This window comes from Musa acuminata, chromosome BXJ3-9, assembly GCF_036884655.1.
Source record: "Musa acuminata AAA Group cultivar baxijiao chromosome BXJ3-9, Cavendish_Baxijiao_AAA, whole genome shotgun sequence".
NCBI classification, from domain to species: domain Eukaryota; kingdom Viridiplantae; phylum Streptophyta; class Magnoliopsida; order Zingiberales; family Musaceae; genus Musa; species Musa acuminata.
Window position 1 is genome coordinate 43,565,510 of NC_088357.1, and position 23,722 is coordinate 43,589,231.

Genomic DNA, 23,722 nt, shown 5'->3' on the forward strand with positions numbered 1-23,722 from the left:
TTATTATTGGAACTTGGCAAGTGACTGGCACATTCTCATTGTCCTTCCCCACTATTTAGGTATGTGGAATTCAGTCCTATTGGTTGTATATTAAGAATTACATTTCTTTTCATCCATAGGCAAAAATTAGATGATATCATTTAATGAGATAAGAGGGTCCAGCATTTAATGTTAGTAAGTAGATAGCAAGGTTTTGAAATCGAATCCTAAGCCCACCACATCATACCCTTCACCAAAAGACAGAAAAAAAAAATCAAATTTAGGTGAGCATAAATGTGAATATGAAAGAATAATTAGGAAATTACTTTAAATCCAATGATCAATTATAGAATAATTTGGCATTTTAAAGTTATTTGGATGATTAAATCTTTGGTTATAATTGGAACTTATCAATAGTCACAATATTAGGATTTTTTTGGGGGGTCAGGAAACAAATATCTGTTGATGTAAGCTACAGTTGAGAACCCCACACAGGAATTCATTAGAGTTGAACCCCATAAAAGTGTCAATTTTAGAATTCATCACAGGTGAATTCTGCATAGTTCCTTATATGAAACAGTAACACAAGGCACAATAATCATTTCACTCATCAAAAAGTTGGCCAATCTGTTCCTTGCAGGCTTGCCTGTAAGATTGCTGCCCTAAATGCAGCAATCCAGTTCCCATGCCATTATTATTGAATGCTTTGGACCTTTTGGTGGCCTGCTGTCAAGTTCTAACAACATACTTACAGCTAGATATAATGAGTTAGATGCCTGGATCTACTTTCTCATGGCCCAATGTAGGAGGGGTCAAAAGCAAAGATGTGGGTGATGAGCAGCCATCTGATAGGTCAAGCAAGTCTTACATTAGTTATTGGTCTGTATCCATGTCGAGTTATCTTATAATCCACAGAATACACTTGCTCTGAGCTTCCCTTTGCCCTACACACAGGCAGCCATCCACCCATGCCCAGCCCTCCCCACTCCTCCACCCCCTTTCCCTTGCTTCAAGGCAAGTGAAAAATAGTGATGGTGAGGAGGTAGGAGAACCACAGAACTTCCTCTTCACCAACCTTCCCTTGGGGCTTCTGGATCTCACCATTCCTTCCTTCCACATCATTTCCACCCAATCCTTCAAGTCCTTGTCTCCTTCTAGAGTTCCCTATCAGTATATCCATCTCTTAGGAGCCTTGTGGTGATAGGAGCCATTAAATCTTCTTCCACTTCATACCAACTGCATTGCCATATATTTCCAAGATCCAAGCATTTGACTGCAGTGTGTCACTGAGGGCATAGGCTCTCTCCATGGCTCTCCTCCTTCTCCTCCTCTCCTCCATCCTGATCTCCATGCTGCATTGGAGCAGTGGTCAGCCTTCTCCTGGATACTACCCGAGCCACAGGTTCAAGCCTTTGCCTGGCTTCTACCATGGGTACAGCAACCTCTGGGGGCCTCAGCATCAAACAGTCTCCGGAGACCAGTCCTCAGCGACCATTTGGCTCGATAGGAACTCAGGTTTCCTCACTCTACCTCCAGGAACTCCATCTCTATCTCGTCATGCTAATCCTGCTCATATTGTACTGGTGACAGGAAGCGGATTCAAGTCGAATCGCCCTTATCGAAGTGGGTATTTTGCGGCATCCATCAAGCTCCAAGCTGGATACACTGCAGGAGTGATCACTGCTTTCTATGTGAGGAGGATTGAGCCTGGACAAAATTATATTACAACATTAAAATGTTACCTTGCGTCGTTTGTTTGACAATGCTGTTGCTGAAATCGTTGGACTGCAGCTTTCTAATAACCAGGTACATCCTGGGTTCCATGATGAGGTGGACATTGAGTTCATGGGGAATACTCCAGGAAAGCCATACAGATTGCAGACCAATGTGTACATCAGGGGCAGCGGCGATAGTAGATATGTTGGGAGGGAGATGAAGTTCCACCTTTGGTTTGACCCGACTGCCGATTTCCACAACTATGCCATCCTGTGGAACCCAGACGAGATCATGTAAGTAAATCACCTGTGTCAACTGGGACTCCTTTTGATTCATTTTGGCTTGAACTCTTGCCCTCCTCCTGATCTTGTTGGACATGTGAAAACTTGTCTTTCCCAACTGCAAGTCTGGGAATATAAAGATTAGTTCACCTAAATTTAAGAACCCAATGATAAACGAAAGAGAAGTTCACTTCTTATCTTCTTGTACAGTAGTAAATAGTATTTGCCATTGAATGCTAAGACTGGGCCTCACCACGGTGTTATTATAAAAGGGTAGGAGTATGTTACCAAACCTAATCTGCCAAGAAGGAAATATGAAATATAAAATGCTACCTATCAAGAACAATGACTGATTTGATGGCTGTTTTGTCAACCAGACACCAAAAGGTATCTACATGTACAACATCCCATGTAACTAGGCAAGAGCAAAAGTAGTGGCAGGGTCTGAAACAGCTAAACTTGGTAGAGTGTGTGGCCTTGTGAACGATGCTCTCTTTGGAGCGTGGACTGTAGAAGATGATAGCCATTTGTGCCTGCAGATTCTTTGTGGACGACATACCTATACGGCGGTATCCGAGGAAGAGCGAAAACACATTTCCGATGCGGCCAATGTGGATGTATGGAACCATCTGGGATGCATCATCTTGGGCCACGGACAGAGGCAAGTACAGGGTCGACTACCGGTACCAGCCGTTCGTCGCAAGGTTCACCAGGTTCATCATTCGAGGGTGCTCGGCGTATGCTCCGTCAAGCTGCCGCCAGGCACCGTCGTCACAGTCCGGCTCCGGGCTCAGCCCCCAGCAGTATGCAGCCATGCAATGGGCGCAGAGCAACTACATGGTGTACAATTACTGCATGGATCCTAAGAGAGATCATGCCCTGACTCCAGAGTGCTGGGGCTGAATTAGCTGCAGACTGCAAAACTGGTGGACTCAAAATGAGCTGTGTTGTTGTCGTTGTTACCTGTAGTTGTGTTGGTAGAAGATAAATGTTTCTCTTCCCGGTTAAGGTGGAAGAGTCTGGTATTCTTCCTTTGTTTGAGTAGCCCAAAGGGGACATATGATGGTGGAGATTGCAATGGTGGTGGAAATGTACTATTCATTTGCCATTTTCATCTGCATAATGAAATAATTAAATGTGTTGCAATATTAAAGATGCAGAACGGTGTGGTTTGATGTCTCGGGTGGCAGGAAGTACCTCCAACCTGTCAAACGCGTTGCAGTACATGCATTTTCCAGCATAAGCGTGTCAGAGACGCGTCGGCAATCACTCTTTTTCCTCTTCCATTATTTTGTCTCGTCTTGTGCGGGCCTGCTTACACCGACTGTTGAATCACAGCTTTAACCGTCCCATTTGTAGTTGAGGCAACGAAATGCATATGAGATGCTGGATGTAAGAAACCAGAGTTCAAGAATGACACCTGTAGAAGGGGACGCGGAGGAGAAAATTCCATCTCTGAAACACATTCCAGAGTCCCTGAAATCAGTAGGAAAAAGAAGAGTTGATATCAAATGATTTCTACGGTACTGCTTTAAAGGAATTCAAAGTTTTCAGACAAACCGTTCCAGGAACTTCATGAAAGTAATATTTTCAAGCACTTCATGCCTCTATGGTAGCTCATTCTTCTGCCCTTCAGCTGTAAACACCATTCATGGGTTCAATGCTTGTAGTCAGATCATATGGAAATCAATCGAATGTAGGGGCATGTGAAGTGATGAAGACTACATGATGCATCATCAGGTCCACTGAATACAAATGTCCCCCACTTTTCGGACCAACAATATGAATCAAACAAAACATATACACATATGTTGCCACCAAAGTTGCTTAGTACACCCTACTTCCTACTTGATTGTAGGATGAATCATAATTTGACACAGTGAGGTAATGAACTGTGCAGACACTGATGATGGACTTCAACACCTTCGTAGAGAAAGAATAGGAAAAAGTAGGCAAAACCATATAAGGTGGTATTGTATGTGAATTGTGAATGACAACATTTTTATTTTTAACAAGTTGAATTTGGAAATCAGATATCTTCGCAGCAAGACAAACAAGTGCCAGTGGAGCTTCTTGTACTTCTAGAGAAAAGTGGGAAGATTAAACTCATTATTCCGGAGCTTCTTGTACTTCTGGACAAACGTAGCAAGGTTAAACTCTTCCCTGCATGGCACCTCAGACTCCTCTGCCACTTAATTATAGCCTCTGGAAAAGAATAACCCGGACTTAAAATGAGCATTACCCAATAAACAAATGCATAAATGAGGTTTCAGCAATACAGATTTATGCAAATACTTGTATTTAAATATAGGCATATCACTGCATATATGAATGGCATTCATGTGTATTAAATGGGCAGACTGTAGACATATTCTAATGATGTACAAGGAGGCGCACAATGCTATCATGTGTATCTGCAACCTTGTAATGCACATGCAACAGGATGAATATGTATCATGCAGCTACCTATCGCTTCTCCAACATGGTCGAGTTGTACAAATATCTATATGATGGAAAATAATGGCTACAAATTGTTGGATTTCATGCTTTCTTATGACTACAAGGAAAATGAGTTCACTGTGCAACTCTCCAAGAGAGCTGATGGCAAATATGTCAGGCAGGGTGTCTTCCTTTTGCTTCTCCAGTACAGCTAACTTCCCTTGGGGAGCAGCCAGCTAAGTTTGAACGATTGTGCACTGTGATTCCACAGAAACAGCCTATGATGGACCATGAAAATACAAAATACTAGAGCCATGTCAACAACATGAAAAAAACAATGATATAAAGGAAAATCAGAATTCAACTTCAGAAATTCCAGCCCGCCAAACAACAGCAGCCTACGGTATCTACGGATGGAACCAAAAGTATAGGATTATGTAGGATGCAGCCTTTTTGCAGAATTTTAATTATAGTGGAGATTGGTGACAATAATTTATTGAGATACATACAATAAATGGTTAGTTCACTCCTTTTGAACATCTGGGAAGGAACTTCACTAATGTGGTCTGCGACTGCTAGACACATTGTTTTCGGTGAGTGGAATTGTTGGTGGTGATATTATTACTACAGTGTCAATAAACAGGTTTGGGAATTCGTCAAAAAGCTCACATGATCATGTTATCACGCAGGACATGATTCACTATAGTTTCAGATATAAAAGAAAAGATTACTATAATAAATATGGGAAAAACCGATGACCATGTTTCTTGGTAAGCTATTACTAAAATGATAAATGCAATTAATTCATCTGCAGAAGGTAGATTTTTTTTTTCCCCTTTGGTGAAACAGATCAAATAACATGTAAAGGACACTTGTATGTTGCAAGGTATCCCTTTGAAAAGAACCTACTTGTATGCTGCAAGGTATCCCTTCGAAATTATCCCATAGCCAATGAATATGATGCAACATCAGTAAACGTTGATATGGCATATATTTGCAATAAAAGAAGCACTTTAAAAAAAGAAAAAAATGACTCCTTTAATAAAAAACTAAAATGTTTCACAAGAGTTCAAATAAATTAAAGAAATATTATTTTAAGTTCCTGTTCTGCATATGAACCTACACAGTAGCTCAATGCTTTCTCAATTAGCTTTTATAATGCATTAAAATCTTGAAATGCTTTCCGTTCAAGGATCAAATTTGGAAAAAAAAAAAAAAAAAACTAGTCATTCCTCTATGAATGATCTGATCAAATTTTAAATTGTCAATCGTGTTCTTGGCTAGATTGAAAAAATCTGATAGATCAAATATAATAATTGATTTAGCAACAATATCTGTCTCACTAGATCGAGTCCATCAATTATAATAGTAAAAAAATTTGTTGCTGGACATCAAAATTAAGAGTTCAAGTATTGTAATACAATTATAATCTTGTTCTACACCAGCATGGATCTCAATCAGATGATTAAGCCTCCAAAACTATATGAACCGCCATCTTGGATTCAAAGAAATGGTAAGAAAGAGGGGTAAAGGACAACCATTATCAATGTGTCAAATATTTTGTTAATGAACAAAAAAAAGCACGATAGCACCTTTGGGTCTGAAAAGTACGAAGAAAGCATCTAGAACATAGAAGAGAGGACTGGCCTAAGACATGCTCGGAAGGTAAATATCGGGATGAAATGATATTTAAAAAAGACAGCTGACAAATAGATCAGTCAAATTGAATCTGAACTGTGATCTATGGGAGTGCTATAATTGAAAGCCAAGCTCAAGCAAAGATTGGCTGGTAGGAAACTAAAACTCAACTCTAAAAGGTGATTGGGCTTGTTTATGCACTGAAACAACAAGCGAAATGGATTCTCTCGACAAAGTGGTTCCAACACACCCACGCCTTACTGCTTATTCAGGGGTGGGCGAAAGTGCTTATGGGACCATTCGACATTCATGGACTTTCAATCCTATTCAGATCTTGCAAGGGGTAGCTGGCATGCGTGTAGCTGACAACTACATATATGTATATATACATATGTATATATATACACACATATACATAAATACATATATATATATATATATACATATATATACATATATGTATACATATACATATATATATATACACACACATATATATATATACATATATGTGTGTGTGTGTGTGTGTGTGTGTGTAATAAAGACATATTGATAGAGAACCACCTAGTTTTATAAAGAATTTAGGAAAAGTTTATTCTAAGTAAAAAAATCAACAAAAAGTCATCAATTAATTGACCTAGAAATTCTAAGAGCTGTGTGAAAATAAAAAAATCTTTTGGTCTTTCTAGGAACTCCTTTTGTATTAAGTGCACTTATTTACTATTTAGGTATTCTAGAAATCACATTTTGGATTTCTAAAAAGCATACTAATTCCCTAGGAGATTACTTTGGGAATCATTGTCAATGGATCAAATACTTCATATTTGAATGAAAAAGAATTGCATCTTCTCTTTTCTAGTCTCTTTCTTTAATCTCAAATCTGACTCCTCTCTTTCTCTCTAATATGATTCCTCTCTTTCTTTCGTCTTTAATCTCTTATCTCACATTTCTTTTTCTTTCTCTTCGCCTCTCTTTCCTACTCTGTCTCTATCACATACTCAAACCTGAGCCATGATCATTCTCATCTTGAGAAATTTGAGTAAATCCTGCAAATTAAGTACTACATTCTACTGCCCCACAGGGAGTATGACTCTTTCATGTTGGTCTTGGAGCATTAAAATTCAGGAGTTTTAGTGAGACAGTCCAAAATAGTTGAATCGGGAAGGCTAAATCTAGAACTTAACTAAACCCAGATGAAAAGCCAGATGACAAGGATCACACCTAAATAACATTGGGGGAGATCATCCATCAGCAAGATACAGCTGAAGTGAAAAAATAGCAAGTACATAAGCACCCTTGAAATGTATTAGATAAAACTACGCATCTCCAAGTAGGTAACTGCTAACAACCTCTTGGAAGATATATACAACTGAAGATTACGATACATGAGTTTGGATCCCGATATCGATGATATTGTGGACTGGAAAGCAAACCACAATCAAATTTCCAAGAAAGGTGGTGTGGTCCTGGTAAGTATGGTTGTAACACATAAGCACAAAATTTTCATGCTCACAATGATTCCCAATCCAAAGGATATCTCATTTAACTGATAAATACCAACTCATGGCTCATCAGTTGTTACACTGTTGGTGCAAATAAATAAACAAAAGAATAATCTTTTATCATAATGAAATAGTCAAAGGTTGACAAATGTGTGAATCCTTGTACTTGATCAACTATGTACCAACACATCAATACAGGCATAGAATGCGAGGATTAAGGAAACGTAATTATAACCGACAAGTGATCTGCAACTTGGTACCTCATTTAACTAAAAGGACTCTTATTATGGTTGAGCACATAACCTACAAATAAAACATACTATTACAGACTTAAAAAACTCCAACGCAGACCAGAGAAGAAATCATAAACAAAACATGAAGAAGCAGAGTGATGCAAGTTTCCGATCTAAAGATCGAGATTTGCCCAAAAGAAGTAATCATCCCAGCTTATCATTGCAGGTGTAGTTATCTACAAAAAAGCATGGAGATCAAAAAGAAAAGTCTCCTAAAACTGGCATCAAACAATAAACTGAGGCATAAAGCGAATTCGATAAGCCAGGAAATAAAGACCTAATAATCCGAACCAGCACCATCTTCGATAGATGAAAAATTAGAACATAAAAGTAAAGATTAAACCCCTAAAAATTCAATACTACCAAGAAGATGATAATATGGTATCCCAAACAAATTCGACTGCAGACCGAACCAACCGATCAATCCAACAAACAGAGCAACGATGAGATACCTAGCAAAAGGCAAAATTAGGGACCGAGGGATCGAAATCTGAGGAAATAATTCCTACAAATGTCGACCTGTTGGTGAGAGATCGACCCGAAGAGGAGACTCGCGACTGGGGGAGACCAATTTGTCGATGCAAGGCAGGGAGAAACATGGGGACGAGGAGAGGCAGAGGCCGCGGAGTTCGAGGCTTCGAGCGGGGCGCCAATTTATAGTGTAGTGTTTTTACAAATCTATCCTTGTATTTCAAAAATAACTATTTTTGTCCCTCTTAAAATATATAAAATTATAAAATACCTATATATATATTCCTATATTCTAAACTAATATTTAGAGGAATGTGTATGTAAATTACTGATTTTCGAGGATATATATATATATATATATATATATATATATATATATATATATATATATATATATATATATTATATGAATCGAGATTTCGTGACGAAGATTTTATTTGATTTGGTTCGATTAGATGTTGCTTGGGTCGAAAAAATTGATTTTGGCTTACAGAGATAATCTCTTATAAATCGAACGAAAATTAAAGATCGTAAGCTCGGTTCGGTTCATCAAAATTTACGATATATTTCATCTCTATTATGTCACAATGACTTTGGAATATGAAATGTCTAAGTGTTATGTTGAATCTACTAACGAAAATTAAAAATATGATAATTATATTTAGTTATTTATTTAATAATTACATGAGATAATTTTACTGCCATATTTGAAATAAGTTTCCTCCGAGCAAGAAGGAAGTATGATCTCATTAAAATCTAGCAATAATCTTATTATATTGAGGGTGCATTTTGGTTGGATGATTGGAACATTTAGTATAGATTATACTATATTACCAACAACAAAGAGTTTAACTTGTAAAAAGCAAATCAACAAGTAAAAAATATTAAGGGGTTCTGAATCTCATGGAATCCCATTGGAAACTTGAAATTGTGTTATTTATATTTTTTTATTTTTTCATATAATAGTTTCTACTATGCAATATATCGATTGCTAATACATTTGCAGGCAATGAATTATGATTTCTCCCTTCATAGGACTTCATACCATACAATGCATAAGCTTAGTTAAACTAATCATCATATATAACTTGAATCAAATTGGATTTTAGATGGGTTCGGATCAGATTCAATTTAGTAACAACCATATTCCTTACATTGCATTGATAATTGGCATCCATAAAGACCCAAAAAAATTGTATGCAAAATGTTTCTAAATAGACCAAAATCAATGAAATGAATATTTAATTAAATTAGATCATATTTTCTTCTCATGAGTGTTATGTGCACAGTTGTTATCGTGTCAATTTGATGAAAATAGGAAGCATAGCTGAATTCTAATTGCAAGGATAGACTTACCTTTATTATGGAATGCAGGGCTTAATTATAAGGGATTAAGCTTGTCTTCTTAGTATACGAGAGAGAGAGAGAGAGAGAGAGAGAGTATGCATTACACATATGGGATTCAGTCAAGGCATAGAGTTGCGAGAATCATTTTGAAGAGGGCAATCACGATGAGATCTCGCTTGTCTTGTGAACCCTTCTCTTCTTTGCAAGACTGTGGTCATCCTTTTGCTGATCTCTCCACCTGAACAGCTGCTCCATCTCTTCAGTTCCCACCACGATCAGTTCCGGCTCCGACGACCAGTGTCTCCTTTTGCATGGTGCCGACCTCCTCGTCTTCTTCGGCGCAGGCGGGCAGATCCGTGGGAAGACCGGCAGCCTACTCTCTTCAGACGTCGGTGTGTGGCATTCCTCGTCGTCCTCGCCGCCCTCCATCGAAGCGTCAGTCGAAACAGGAGTTAGCTTTGGGGAGGCCAACTGAACCCTAAGGTTTACTAAAGAAGGTGGAGCTCTTGTGAAGGATGTTGTTGGTTGGTGTCCGTTGGCCTTCTTATCTCTTCCACTCATTCCAAGCTGATGTCCTCAAAACTTTTACTTTCTCAAAGGTTTCCTTTAGGATGTCTTTATCTTCTACTCTCTCTTTTTCTGCTTGTCATCATCTACCAACCGACCTTCACCTGAGAAGCATGCAGCACACAATAACCAGGTTGGGAATGGGCACTTCAGGTGGAGCTTCAGAGAGCATGAAAAGTTAGAGTACTCCTAGAACATGTTGTTTTCTCCGACAGGTTTCATAGGATACCTTGCGGATCATGAGCCAGCATATCCCTCGAGGGTAGGGAAATTAGTACTCACAGGTAATCGAGTGGAGAAAGAGGACCACCCTGTTTCTGCGTCTTCGGCCTTCCATGGAAGGGAACGCATCCATGCACGTGGAGTTGGCGAGCTCTGCCAAAGGGTGTCAGCAAAGCAATGGCGACTTCTGCAGTGGGTTGTCAGGGAAGTGTCTTCCCTGACATGATTAACAAATCATTCGTAGCTGCTGAGCTTTTTGGTGCTGTCATGGATGTCACCGAAACGCTTGGTTTCTCGCATTGCGTTTGGCTGATTTGATCTCTTCATGCACCATGCATGTTGTACAATTGGAAAACAAAGATAAAGAGTTTACTGATAATAATTTATATTGATCCTATTGATCCCAAAATTTAGCTATTAGAAGGAGATCCAATGTATCTTAAACTCCATCACACCTCTCATACCAACTAGAGAAAAAGACATACATATAGGATTCGATACAAAAGACTACACAAGAACACTACTGATCTCAATAATGGTATTTCACAATAGACTCGTGACTCAGGACAGGGAAACCAGGTAGGGCAAGTCAACGTCAACGGGTTTTGGATGGATGACTATGGGCGGCGGGTCAACTTCCTGGAGTCGACGAAGTTCTTGCGCTGGGGCTCGCAGGAGGACATGTAGTCCAGGAAAGCGGCGAAATCCGTGTCCACGTACATCCTGGGGTTCTCTTCGTTGACGAGCTCCGGCGACGGCCGTACGACGCTGTCGAACGGGAGGCTGTGGAGGGAGGCCACGGACAACCGCGACGTGGAGGAGTTGACCAGCACCCGGTGCAGCACGCTACTGTATCTTCCATTGCTAAATATCTGAAATATCATCGATTTGGTGCATCCAGATTCCTATTAGGTTCATTCATCCTTTTGATTGGTACGGATACATATAATTGTTGGATTGAAAAGTGTTTTATAATTTTTAGAGTCAATATCTCAAGAGTACAAGGAATCATAGTAAATATGAGAGAATAAGATCTAACTTTCTGTGAGTGAAAAAGAAGATATGAGTAATACTTTGGGTGCTATCATGTTTCTAATAAATATGAAAGAAAATGTTTAAATTCTTTGTGGTTAATTTATTGATATCTGAATTCTTTTTATTTTAAACCTTTCTCTCTTTTCCAAAAATAACATACTAAAACATTTTGGATTCTCTCCATCTGTCATGTGTTAGAGCGATTCTGAAATATATATATATATATATATATATATATATATATATATATATATATATAACCTACGTAAATGCATGGGAGCATGCAGCTTCCTCATTGTTTGGCAAACTGATGCAACAGGTGGTTCAGTTTGAGCTGAGACCTCGGCATGATGCGATAGATTTTGGTTGCGTACTGACCTCAAGGTGATCGCCGACGTTGACGACAAAGGCGTTCGGAACGGGCTCGACGGTGATCCATTCATCGCGGTACAGCACCTGGAGGCCCTCGACCTCGTCCTGGAGGACGAACGTGAGGAAGCCGTAGTCGGAGTGGGCCGGCATCCCGAGGGTAAGATCAGGCTGAGGGCACGCTGGGTAGCAATTCAGCACCATGAGTTGGGATCCGGCGTCGAACTCGTCGAGAGCGGAGGTTCCCACACCGAGGCTCTCGAGGACGGCCGCCATGACGACCAAGAACAAGGACTTGACGTGCTTGGCATATGAAGCTGCTTCCTCCCTGTAAGAGCAGTGACACGGCGTTAGTAGCTGCATGCCATTAATACAAATGAGGATATATATGTTCTTGTCACCTCAAATCCGTGGGAGAAGAAGGCCAGTGTGGAAGAACAGTGTCGTGAGGATGGCAGCTCAGCTTCAAGAAGTCCCTCCAACAGAACACTCGATCCTTGGTCTGGTTGAAGCTGGTCCCGTACCTCACTGCGCTCCTCACGTCGGTCGTCATGTACCTCTCTCTCTCCTCGAACGGAAGCTCGAAGAACCTCTTCCCGACGTCGATCATTCTCCGAATAGCCTCACCATCTACGTCATGATTCACCACCTACAGCAAAAGACCATGTAGATCATTCAACCTGCGTGTCAACCTACAGAATGAACCCTTCACGAGTGCAGTTAACGTACCTGGAAGAAGCCATACTCCTTGCAAGCTCTGTCTAATGTCTCGAGGACGCTGGCGCGGTCGGGCGAAAGCAGCTGGCCGACGTCGACGACGGGAAGCTGGAGATTGGGTTTACGAACGGCCGGCGCGAGCCGGGGCCGATCGGAGAGGGGCAAGACGTACCTGGGAGGGATCCTTGTGATGCCATTTTCACAGAGGTACCTCACTCCCTTCATGGCTCTGTTCTCCACCGTTACGTCCATTGGCACTGCCTTGGCTCAACGGAGTTAAGTCGATAAAGTGGAGAAATGTGTTGAAGGGATGGGGAAGACAGTGAAGAACATGTGAGGTTTATATACACAACGCAGAAGGCTTGCGTTGGAGGTCGGCAGACTGCATGTCCATTGACTCGATGGTTGGTAATGGTGGCCGACAAGCGGCGATCTGGAAAGTCTTCAGCTGAATGGGCGATGGCGCCTGCGATTTGATCTCTTCAAATCTCAATGAGAGAGAGAGAAAAAGAGCTTTCGAGGAAAAAGCAAGCATGAGACAAAACCCAACAACTCAGCTGGTTCAGATACAGAACAAAATGTCTAACAGATGGTTCTAATTTAGAGAAACTATGGAACCTAATAAAATTATAATTACATAATTATCATCATAAAGATAATTTTTATTTTTGTTCGTAATTAATATGATAAATATTTCAAGTCAGTTAAAAAACTCGATATGCATAGTCAAATCACATGAGCTAAAAGAAGAATATAAAGTTTTATTCTTATTTCTTCCGTTGGTTGTCGTTGACTCGAGAATATTCAGATGATTTTATATGTGATATTTTGAAAAATACTTTTGACCTTTTTTTTTTTTTAATTGATTAGATCTACGATGGATTGGAATAAAATCTTCCAAATAATATAATATTGGATGCTTAGGTGCCTCTTGTTAGTGTCAACATCTTTACGCCGTCGTCTTGGGGCTAATACGGTTGGGTTCGGGTCCGAATGATTGGAGATCTTCCTGAACGACCCTTGAGACTGCTAAGGTAGTTGATTGCGGTGGTCCGATTGCTACGGGGTCACTGTTTTCTTCAAAAGAGGACCCCTCGCCTGAGCCTTCGGTGGGAGATACTCCGTCTTCGTCCCTAGACACAGGTCGGGTCGGAAAAGCTCGGCTCGACCCCTCCGACGATTAAGTCAGTCGATAGTCTCAGGGGGTTTTTCTTATTTTTCTCCCTCCCTCTTCGTTCCGAACGCGAGGATTTTTATAGGGAAGGTCACCGTTTCTTGATATGCCCGCTTGCAGGGAGCATGGTCGTACCTTGGATAACGTCTGACACTAGCATTGGCGTTGCGTGAAGGATCGGGCTCCTACAGGATGGTGACATGCCTCGATCAATGTTTTGGTCTGCTTCGGTCAGACGCTGTCAGGTCATATTGAGGCAAGCGACCCCCGCAACTCTTCGGTCCGCGTGACCTAAGGAGATGTCACCCAGACGACGTTAATTCATGTCTCATCATTATTATTAGCCTTATCACCTCCCAGCTTGTCCTTTTTTTTTTAAATAGATGCAGCCAAGTAACCAAGGATGTCCTCAAAACTTTTACTTTCACAAAGGTTTCCGACAGGATGTCTTTTATCTTCTACTCTCTCTTTTTCTGCTTGTCATCATCTACCAACCGACCTTCACCTGAGAAGCATGCAGCACACAATAACCAGGTTGGGAATGGGCACTTCAGGTAGAGCTTCAGAGAGCATGAAAAGTTAAGAGTACTCCTAGAACATGTTATTTTCTCCGACTTTTAAATTCCAAGCTGATGTGAGTACTAATTTCCCTACCCTCGAGGGATATGCTGGCTCATGATCCGCAAGGTATCCTATGAATCCTGTCGGAGAAAATAACATATGTTCTAGGAGTACTCTTTAACTTTTCATGCTCTCTGAAGCTCTACCTGAAGTGCCCATTCCCAACCTGGTTATTGTGTGCTGCATGCTTCTGAGGTGAAGGTCGGTTGGTAGATGATGACAAGCAGAAAAAGAGAGAGTAGAAGATAAAGACATCCTAAAGGAAACCTTTGAGAAAGTAAAAGTTTTGAGGACATCAGCTTGGAATTTTGAATACAAGTATAATGACTTTGAAACTCATGCTAATATTAATTAATACCCCTCCAAAAACATTATAATTATAATTAAATTAACTAACTGATGGAAGTAATATTTGATGTTTGAGTTTCTTGGAATCTTGATTTATTTTCAATTCACAAACCATGATATATAAACTGCTTAAACATTTGATGATTTAAATTTTGGAAGAGATATACAAACAATGTGAATGCTGAGTCAACTGGATGAGTTCCATGATTCAACCAATCAACTTTCCATAATGTCAGCCAAGATAAATTTTTGATTAGGTGCAAAAGTTAGACCGTTGACTGCTGATGGAAATCCTACTCATTGAAAGATTATCCATCTCATTTGTGTTCTTTCTTGTAAATACATTCTTAATGGGATCGGATTCATATACATATCCCTCAAAATGTTAGCTATTATCATATTGCCTCGAACACTTAATATAAACTCCAGAAACACCATCTACAATCCCTGTCGACGCATGGTAGAATGCCCCAGAACGAAGATTGACATGGTTAGGGTTAGTGTTAGGGTTTACATGAACTCAGCCTGCAGCCACCACCAAGTCAGTAATAGAAGCAACTCCACCATCAACCTCAAGAACACAAGCTTGCACGAGGAGGAGGAGGAGGAGGAGGAGGCACTCTGCTGCTTCGTGGCCTTGTTACCAGTTATGATCCAACATACAAGAATTTAATCTACATCAGCTCCACAAATGAGAAACAGGAAGTAGAATCTACAAATCAGAAACTTCTGAGGTCAACATGATTTATTCGCACTATTTTCTGTGTTCCTATTTCTTCCTAACAAGACAATACCACCGGTCAACATTTGCTACATTTCCTTCTCCCTCTTTGTTTGTTTTACTTAACGAACATGGATGATCATGCACTTAACTCCTTAATCATTTATTATTATGACATCTAAAATATTGATTTAATAGTGGTATATCATACCTATCTATCAAGAATTAGAGGATTCAATATCTCATCTAATAATTGTTTTTTGATGATATATTATTTTTTAGGTGTACTATACCAACTTAGTTATCAAAGATTGAGAGACCAATATCTAAACAGACAAATTTCTTGATGAGGGTAGCTAATCTACTGTAATTTGATTGCAACAAAAAAAAAGGCATTAATATTATTCAAAGTTATTATTTAGGATTCTACTGTATTTTTTCTTTATTTTTTTGGAATGACATACTCTTTTCAAAATTTCCATTGGGTTCTTATTATTTTCTAATACCTTAAATGTTCATCTTCTTTTTTCCAACAAAATAGTTTCAATCCATACTATATGGACTGATTCATAGGATGAATTAGTCTAACTCGATGACTCAATCTATATATTATAATAATTTTAATTTTGGAAATGAACCAGACTTTACTCCTTTACAAAATATCTTATGAACTAGTCCATCAAATGTGATTGGAAACTATTTTATTGGGAACGGATATAGAAATATAGAGTATTAGAGAAAAATAAGAGCGTCAAAAAATCTGAAAAAAAATAAAAATCGTTATTTTTTCTCTATTCTCTATCAAGTATGGATCTTAATAATCAATATACGACATCACCCTTAATAACGTTTGATTTCATCCCATGACGCACCATTGGACCGGACAGAACCTTCACAAGTGGACCGGACGAAGCGCCGCTTCTTATTGACTCGAGGCTGAGACCAACAGAAGATTTGATATGGCATTGGGTGGGGGCCGCGCGGACGCGTACCCCCGATACCACAAATTACGACGCCCACTCTCCCACTTGGGGAGATGGTAGAGCAGCTCGCCCCCCAACGTGCAATGGGGCCCGCTGCCCTAGGCCACGTGCCTTCTTGATCACCCGTCGACCGCGTCCAGGTAAGTATGGTATTAAGGTTGCCGGAAGCCCTCTCTTATGCTTCTCCCTTCTCCCTCTGTCTTCGTGCCTTGCCGATGTGGGACTAAACTTCTGCCTACGTGTTTGATTTCAAGCTACATTACACGCATTTAGCATTGGCATTGGAAGAGTTAATACTCGTTTTGATTGTTATATTTGATTGATTGATTCTTTTATTTTGTTTTGTTACGGTTGTTTTTTTTGCCAAGGCAGTTACGAATTGTTTTAAAAAACAAAACAACACAATAAAAGCAGTTCCTTTTTTTTGTTTTTGAAAATAGGGAGAAGAAGACACATAAAGCAAGGGAGAGAGAGAGAGAGAGCAATCGGGTCGAATCCGGAGATGGAGGTTTACTGGGTGATGCGGCGTTGGTCGCCCGCGAGATCCCTCGGCCTTCTTATAGCCGGCGTGCGTCCCCCTCGGCCCAGACCTTACATGGCGATTCGCTCAGGTCCTCCTTTTTATCGACGTCTTATTCGGATTCCATTCTTTCTGCCCAATTAGTGCTCACACCGTGAAGCCGATGGCGGCGACTGAGGCGAGACTCTGGTTCTCCGTGTGCAGAGTCTTTCTGTGATCGGAGGCGGCGGAGGGCGTACGACGGGCTGCTGCTGGACGCCGGCGGCACGCTTCTCCAGCTGGCGAACCCCGTCGAGGAGACCTACGCCTCACTTGGGAGAAAATATGGTGATCAATTTGTATTGTCTCACAGGAAAAGAAATGGCCTTTGCTGCTGAAAATCAAGTTTTTATGAATTTTGTTCGTTATATGAATCCTCTATATATCTAGGACTGCTTGCGACTGAGAAGGACATAAAGCAAGGTTTCAGGAGGGCTTTTGCCGCTCCATGGCCGGAGAAGCTTCGCTACCAGGTTTTTGCAATTTGTTGTATTGCACAGTTTAGTGACCCTAATTGTACGTTTATCAAGTGAGATAGAAATGTGAGGGAAAGAAAAAACTTTTGGGGCATTGTCCAATTTAAAGAGAAGTTCTGCTTTTACTCAAATGCAGGGTGACGGGCGGGCATTCTGGAGGCTGGTTGTATCCGTAGCCACCGGTTGCAGTGATAATGACTATTTCGAAGAAGTATATGAGGTAAGGCGCGGTAAGGTTCTAAATTTATTATGACCCTTTTCAAGGTTTACTCTTTGATCGCAGATAAATGCAGCAGTGTTATTGGAAGAAATATAATGGTTTGTGTAGAGAAATAGTAGTACGATTGCTGATGATGATCTTGAAGTCTCAACCTCAATTGATTTCAGATCTTTAGGGTTAACTTTGTATTTGTGTCTTTTGGTAACCATATGAAATTATCTACAGTGACCTTTAATGTTTTATCTTTAAGTACAAATTTAAATTTTGTAGACTATTTATATGTATGAGAGCAAGAATCAATTATACAGAATAGCAAATTTAGTAGGATGACACTATGCCTTAACCTAATTGGATGTATGTAACAAAAATAAAACTTACTGACTTGAATCACTTTAATGATATCATACATTTCATTTGGAAAATAAGGTCACTAATATTGTTACATCCGGGATTTTTTTTTTTCCACACATTTAGACCAAATAGATAAACATCACTTTATTCATCATTCATAAACATTTATTACAATTTATATATTACAATCTATTTATTCATCGAATCATAAATAGAAAAGTAAACATGGTGATGTTAACTTCAAGAATCACCCAAGTGGTTCTACCTAGCGGTAGAGGAGCTCTCCACTGGAATCCGATTTAGTACTAGAGGGAGGCTGCTCTGAAAATCAAAAACAAAGAAAATTCAGCAACGCTGAGTAGGAACCCTAAAAGTCAACTCAAAATGTATACATGATCAAAATTCAATCAATCATCCTATTGGCGTATATCAAATACCCGAAAGAGCACTCCCCCAACAGCGGATAGAGAGGCTTTACCCTACGGGATGAGTTTGTGTTCTCCGGAGGCAAACTCATATCACACTCCCAACAGCGGATGGAGTGGTGTCCCACACCCGCCAAAGTGGGGACACGTTCCTCCCAACAGCGGATGGAGGAATCGTCCAGCCGCCATGTCTGACGGCCCGCTAATCCCCGAAGGGAATCGCCGTACCTGCTCTCGGTAGGAAAATAATATAATCTCATACTGGTCATGTCCATTTCGGGATGAAATAACATATTTAAAATGTCTCTTTCAAATATCATCAATATCAAGTAATATAAATTAGCCCTCAATTGACTTGAACTTTAGTTTAATCGATTCAATTGAACTCGATTTACTAGAGCCTGATTGAACTGATCTCTAATCCTTATTTAACTGGTCTGGAACCACCCTAGACTATATAATTTAGATTAGATTAAGTTCAATTTAGGTTAAACTAACTTGAATAAGTCAATCAATTCGGAAATACCCTGAATTGATCTAGACTAATCAAGTCTAGTTTAGTTCAATCAACATTTGGGCTTAAGTTCAACAATAACATTAGGTTAGATTGAGCCAGTCCATCTACTGGTCATGTGCATTATACATGATTGAGCATGCATTACACAAAACTGGCTCAGCCCTAGCCCATGGATTAGTCATGTGCGTCGCATGTGACCGCCCATAATGGTTGGGCTGGGGTAGCCTACGGGCCAAGGCCTGACCCGTGGGTTGGGCTTGGCCTGTGAGCAATTTCATTCCAATTAATATCCAATTTCATATCATAGCATATACCCATTAACAATATAAATAAAAAATAATAATAATACATTAAAAGATAGATGAGGGGAAAAGCTTTAATACAAGGAAATAATGTTCTAAATTTGACTAGAAATCATAAGACATTAAAAGAGGGACTGAGAGATAAATTTTTAATACAAGGAAATAACCTTCTAAATTCAAATAAAAATCATGTTTTCAACACATATAAAATTTTAACATATTCTAGTCATATTTTAAATCATTCAGAATAATATATTTTAAATTTCAGATCAAAGAATATCAAAAAGGATTTTAGATAACATATTCTAATCTAACAAGATTTTAATCCAGATAAGATTAAAGATAAACTGTAATATAGGAAATATCATATAAAACAAATATATTTTTAACATATTTAACTCTACAATAAAAACCTTAATCATGGGTCAAAGAATATTATGAAAATTTTAACTAATTATTTTAATACAAAAAATTTGACATTTAAAGAATTGATACATATTTTTCAAACTATAAAATTTTCAACATTTAAAGAATCAAAATAAAAGCTAAAACTTTTAAATTTAAGAAAGATAGGGAAACCTACCTCTTGTCAACAGGGTGTAACTCCTCGTTCCTTCTGCTGCCAAGCTCGACTAGGTAAGGAATGAAGGAGAGAAATCCCTCCCTTTAAATAGGAGGAGGTAAGCCTCTATTAAGGGAAATTCATTTTAATTTTCGTATTTATTTAATATAAATTATTTTCATTTAATATACTAACAAATATGATATCATTATATTTGGAATACTTAATAGTTATTTCCTTAATTCATATCAACAAACAAGGAAGTAGATTAAGATTTCCTTAAACAAGTAAGGAAAGAAAATCAATTCATAACTTAAATATTTGATGTGATTACAAATATTGAGAGACTCCTCTATGTGAATTATTTAATTCTGTAATCATAGAGGTTTTGGACACCATAAGAAACAAGGAGTTTGTTTTGCTCTATCTGGCCATCTCTAATCATCTTTGATGTTTTTACTAAAAAACCAACTGAAAGCAAATCAAGTAAACCTTATTATTAACATTCATGCTAAGTAAAGCTTGTCCAATTCTAGAAAGGTGTTCTTTTGCTATTGTTGTCAGGTTCACTATTTAAAGTATGCTTCTGTTCCGGGATGTTCTTACTGGTAGGTTGATTCATATGCATGTCTATGGTTTGGTGATTGAAGAGGCATTTAATTAAACGTCACCTGTTATCCAATGGTAGAAGTTTTTTTATGTAATATCATGGTTATGTCTTTCATCTTCTCCATTTATCTTGAAATAAGCCCAGATCATTGTCATGCCACAGGAATTAGTCAATTTGTTTTAATTAGCTATACATCTTCTCTGCCAGCATTTTGCAAATGGTGATGCATGGCACCTACCTGCTGGGGCATACGAAGAAATGTGTTTGTTGAAAGATGCCGGAGGTCATATAAGCCAAGTATTCCCACCATTTTTCATCATCTTATCCCCAAACATTTCCTTTTAGTGTTTCCTTACCATTAGCATATTGCATACAGTTAAGCTGGCTGTTGTCTCTAATTTTGACACCCGCTTGCGCAAACTGCTGAAGGACCTCAATGTTGCACATCTGTAAGTGATAAATCCAATTCCCACTTTTTGTTGGTCTCATGAATTTTTTCTTCTGCGGTATGAAGCATGTTTTAATTCATATCACTTGCTTTTCCTGTTCATGGGTTGTATATGATACCAATAAGGGTCATGTACAACCTGGATACTTCATGTAATTTTCAATTTTGATTGTGAAAGAATTTAATATTTCAAATACCATCATGTTTCTTCCCAGATTTTCTTTGTAGAGCTGATCTTTTGTAAGTTTTGAAATTTCAAATGATGAGCAAGATGGCCCATTGTCATTGCGTGGGGTTTTCTGTTATAGCCAAGATATGCATGATGCCAAGAAAGCTTCTTTTATTTGGAATTATCTTGCATTTGAGACCTCGGTGGCTGGAAAACTAGACAGCCTACCCATTTGCAACGAGTGATCCAGCGATCCTGAAGCACAAACACCTAGGGATCATGGTTCCTAAAATCCGACCCAATCTCACTAGTCAATACAATGGCCTCAAAAAAGAAAAGGGGCAGTGCCTGCAAGAGACTAACGTAGCTGCCACATGCCTTCCACAAAACAATATGAAGATGAGAAGAGGAGGAGGATTATCCACCAGACCTCTGTCTCACCACACTGCCATTGTGATATTGGCTTCATGCCTCTGCTGTTGCACTATCAGGGGATCAAGGATGAGCCAAACCATAGGAGCAAAGATGAGAAGGGAGATGAACTCCTGTGCTTTACTGGACTAAGATCCTTGATGCCATCAATTCACAAGTAAAAAAACAAAAAAAAGGAGAAGACAAGAAAAGAGGAGAGGAGATGAGAAGGATAACATTAGAAGACAGAAAAGAGAGTATGCGAGAAGATAAGAAAGAAATAACAAGAGAAGAGAAGAATGTAAAGAGAAAAAATAAGAAAAGAAAAAATAAAGGAGGAGATTTATTTCTAAAAATAATTCTAGCTATAATTGTTATTTTTGAATGATATATTTTTAATATTTATAAAAGTTATATAATTTTAATATGCAGACATTTCCCAAGCACTTGATGCCTTTGTATTTTTAGACCTTGTCTCTTCTCTAAATCCACCTGCATCTACTCCTTTATGTCTTTGGTACTCTTTTTATGAATTTGATTACTCAAACAAATACGTCAACAGTTAAGCATCTGGTTAGTACAGTTTCTTTATTTGATGAGACTTTAGATTCCTAAAGATACAAGTATATGCTACCATACCTGAGCAGAGCTTTTTGCATAGTTTGTGGCCTCTATGAACGTTTTGCATGTACGCTGACGATTATTCTGCTTTGTGTACTAGGTTTGATGCCATCATCATCTCTTCAGAGGTTGGGTTTGAAAAGCCAGCTGCAGAGATATTCAGAGCAGCTCTAGGTACAAAATAGCTATTATTTATATGAAGAACAATATTATACGTAGAGTTTTAGCTAACAAACTTTGATATACTTTTTAGGACTGAATTACTGATTTTGGTTCTATATTCTCTAGTTCTTTAGGTATGTCATCTTCTCACAGAAACGCTAGATGTCTGTCAACAGTTACTATTTACATGTGATACAACCATTAAGCTGTGAATACTTTTGGAAGAAAAAGCTCATGAACGTTTCTGAATGTAGACACAGCATTTCCATGTCTTGACAGTTACAAATTTTTTAACATATATGGGAAACTGATGTGTTTTGTTTAAAAAGCTAGGAGTTCACAGACAGATTTCTGATTCTCCTTTTATTTCTTTAAATTTCACAGATCAAATTGGTGTCCAGTCCAGCAGAGCGATCCATGTTGGAGATGATGAAAAGGCAGATAAACATGGTGCCAATGCCATTGGAATTCATTGCTGGTTAGTGCATCCTATATTATTTAACTCATTTAGCGGATCTTTAAATTTGTTATAGCTTCTCATCTTTAGGGGCTTTATTTTTCCGAAATAGTCATCAATCACCACTTACTAACATGATGTGCTTTGGCACGTGAATTTCGTTAGCCACTTGGTGAAAGTGCCTGCGATTCTAGGTTGTATTATGTTCTTGTTTGCTCACTAAATCAATGTGCAATAAAAAAAGGGGCACCAACCCTTGATGGTTTTGATGCCACAATAGAAATTATGGTTTCATCATTAGTTCATCTGAAACATCTCAGCAATCTTGATTTCTTTCAGGTTGTGGGGATCAGATGTGAAGTCATTTGCTGAAATCAGCAATGGGATTCTCATACCAGATTCAGAAGAAAGAAACTGAGCTCTAACTGAAAGCTTGTCAACTCAGTTCGATTCAAGACACTGTACAACATTGTATCTTGTTTCACTAATAAGTTTGAAATTGTTTTGACAATAATCAAGCTCCATTGTTCTTACATTTGCTAGAGAAATTGTTTTCCACTATGAACAGCCACTTCCAAGTAACTTTAAAATCATGTGTGCGTGATTTTATTTTCACTATGATGTAGGAGCTTCTAACAAATTTTAATTGCCATGATGTTGGGAGACCTATGTGGTTTGTATCTGAAAATTGCATGGAATACACGGGTACAAAGAAATGTGTTTCAGATCATTCAAAAGAACATAAGGTTCTAAAAATTTTGCATGAGATAAAGAGTCATTTAAGAATGCAGCTTGACCTTTTGTTTTTCTTTTGAGACGTCTGAATTACTGTATTGTTGCGCAAGTGATATTTCTCAGGCTTACTACATTTAATGTAATTTCTTTTCTTTCTAAAGAATGGAATTTGTTGCTCTTCAACTAGACATTCATTCAAGACCCTTATTTCATGTTGAATTAAGGATTCCAAAGAGGGAGTTCTACCAACCATCTAAGATAAGAAGAACAGTTG

At 38.8% G+C, this 23,722-nt stretch overlaps 3 protein-coding genes and 1 non-coding gene across 4 annotated transcripts; 2 read left to right on the top strand and 2 right to left on the bottom strand.

Moving 5' to 3' along the window:
- Positions 1–672: 672 nt before the first annotated feature.
- Positions 673–3,129, top strand: LOC103998777 (probable xyloglucan endotransglucosylase/hydrolase protein 32). Its single transcript, XM_009420358.3, has 4 exons — positions 673–1,494; positions 1,570–1,670; positions 1,771–1,988; positions 2,516–3,129. The coding sequence occupies exons 1-4, from the start codon at positions 1,287–1,289 to the stop codon at positions 2,877–2,879; spliced, it is 891 nt and encodes a 296-aa protein (XP_009418633.1). The 5' UTR covers positions 673–1,286; the 3' UTR covers positions 2,880–3,129.
- Positions 3,130–10,856: 7,727 nt separating this feature from the next.
- LOC103998985 (probable 2-oxoglutarate-dependent dioxygenase SLC1) lies at positions 10,857–12,878 on the bottom strand. The gene is made up of 4 exons (XM_009420612.3): positions 12,589–12,878; positions 12,261–12,508; positions 11,869–12,187; positions 10,857–11,327 (listed from the first exon to the last, which is right to left on the bottom strand). The coding sequence occupies exons 1-4, from the start codon at positions 12,826–12,828 to the stop codon at positions 11,073–11,075; spliced, it is 1,062 nt and encodes a 353-aa protein (XP_009418887.2). The 5' UTR covers positions 12,829–12,878; the 3' UTR covers positions 10,857–11,072.
- A 3,531-nt stretch (positions 12,879–16,409) lies between these two features.
- LOC135650293 (U1 spliceosomal RNA) lies at positions 16,410–16,571 on the bottom strand. The gene has a single exon (XR_010501494.1). It is a non-coding gene; the product is annotated as a U1 spliceosomal RNA (small nuclear RNA).
- Positions 16,572–16,866: 295 nt separating this feature from the next.
- On the top strand, positions 16,867–23,328 carry LOC103998778 (uncharacterized). Its single transcript, XM_009420359.3, has 9 exons — positions 16,867–17,034; positions 17,148–17,270; positions 17,373–17,455; positions 17,595–17,678; positions 20,653–20,728; positions 20,822–20,894; positions 22,195–22,268; positions 22,641–22,734; positions 23,053–23,328. Exons 1-9 carry the CDS (start codon positions 16,926–16,928, stop codon positions 23,129–23,131), a joined length of 795 nt encoding a protein of 264 aa, XP_009418634.2. The 5' UTR covers positions 16,867–16,925; the 3' UTR covers positions 23,132–23,328.
- Positions 23,329–23,722: the final 394 nt, after the last annotated feature.

Coding starts and splice junctions, on each gene's coding strand:
- LOC103998778 (XM_009420359.3), top strand. CDS start 16,926: ATGGAGGTTTACTGGGTGATGCGGCGTTGGTCGCCCGCGAGATCCCTC. Junction 17,035..17,147: donor TTACATGGCGATTCGCTCAG/GTCCTCCTTTTT, acceptor CTCCGTGTGCAG/AGTCTTTCTGTGATCGGAGG. Junction 17,456..17,594: donor CGGAGAAGCTTCGCTACCAG/GTTTTTGCAATT, acceptor ACTCAAATGCAG/GGTGACGGGCGGGCATTCTG.
- LOC103998777 (XM_009420358.3), top strand. CDS start 1,287: ATGGCTCTCCTCCTTCTCCTCCTCTCCTCCATCCTGATCTCCATGCTG. Junction 1,495..1,569: donor TTGGCTCGATAGGAACTCAG/GTTTCCTCACTC, acceptor TACTGGTGACAG/GAAGCGGATTCAAGTCGAAT. Junction 1,989..2,515: donor TGGAACCCAGACGAGATCAT/GTAAGTAAATCA, acceptor TTGTGCCTGCAG/ATTCTTTGTGGACGACATAC.
- LOC103998985 (XM_009420612.3), bottom strand. CDS start 12,828: ATGGACGTAACGGTGGAGAACAGAGCCATGAAGGGAGTGAGGTACCTC. Junction 12,509..12,588: donor AGGAGTATGGCTTCTTCCAG/GTACGTTAACTG, acceptor CTTTTGCTGTAG/GTGGTGAATCATGACGTAGA. Junction 12,188..12,260: donor TCTTCTCCCACGGATTTGAG/GTGACAAGAACA, acceptor CTGCTCTTACAG/GGAGGAAGCAGCTTCATATG.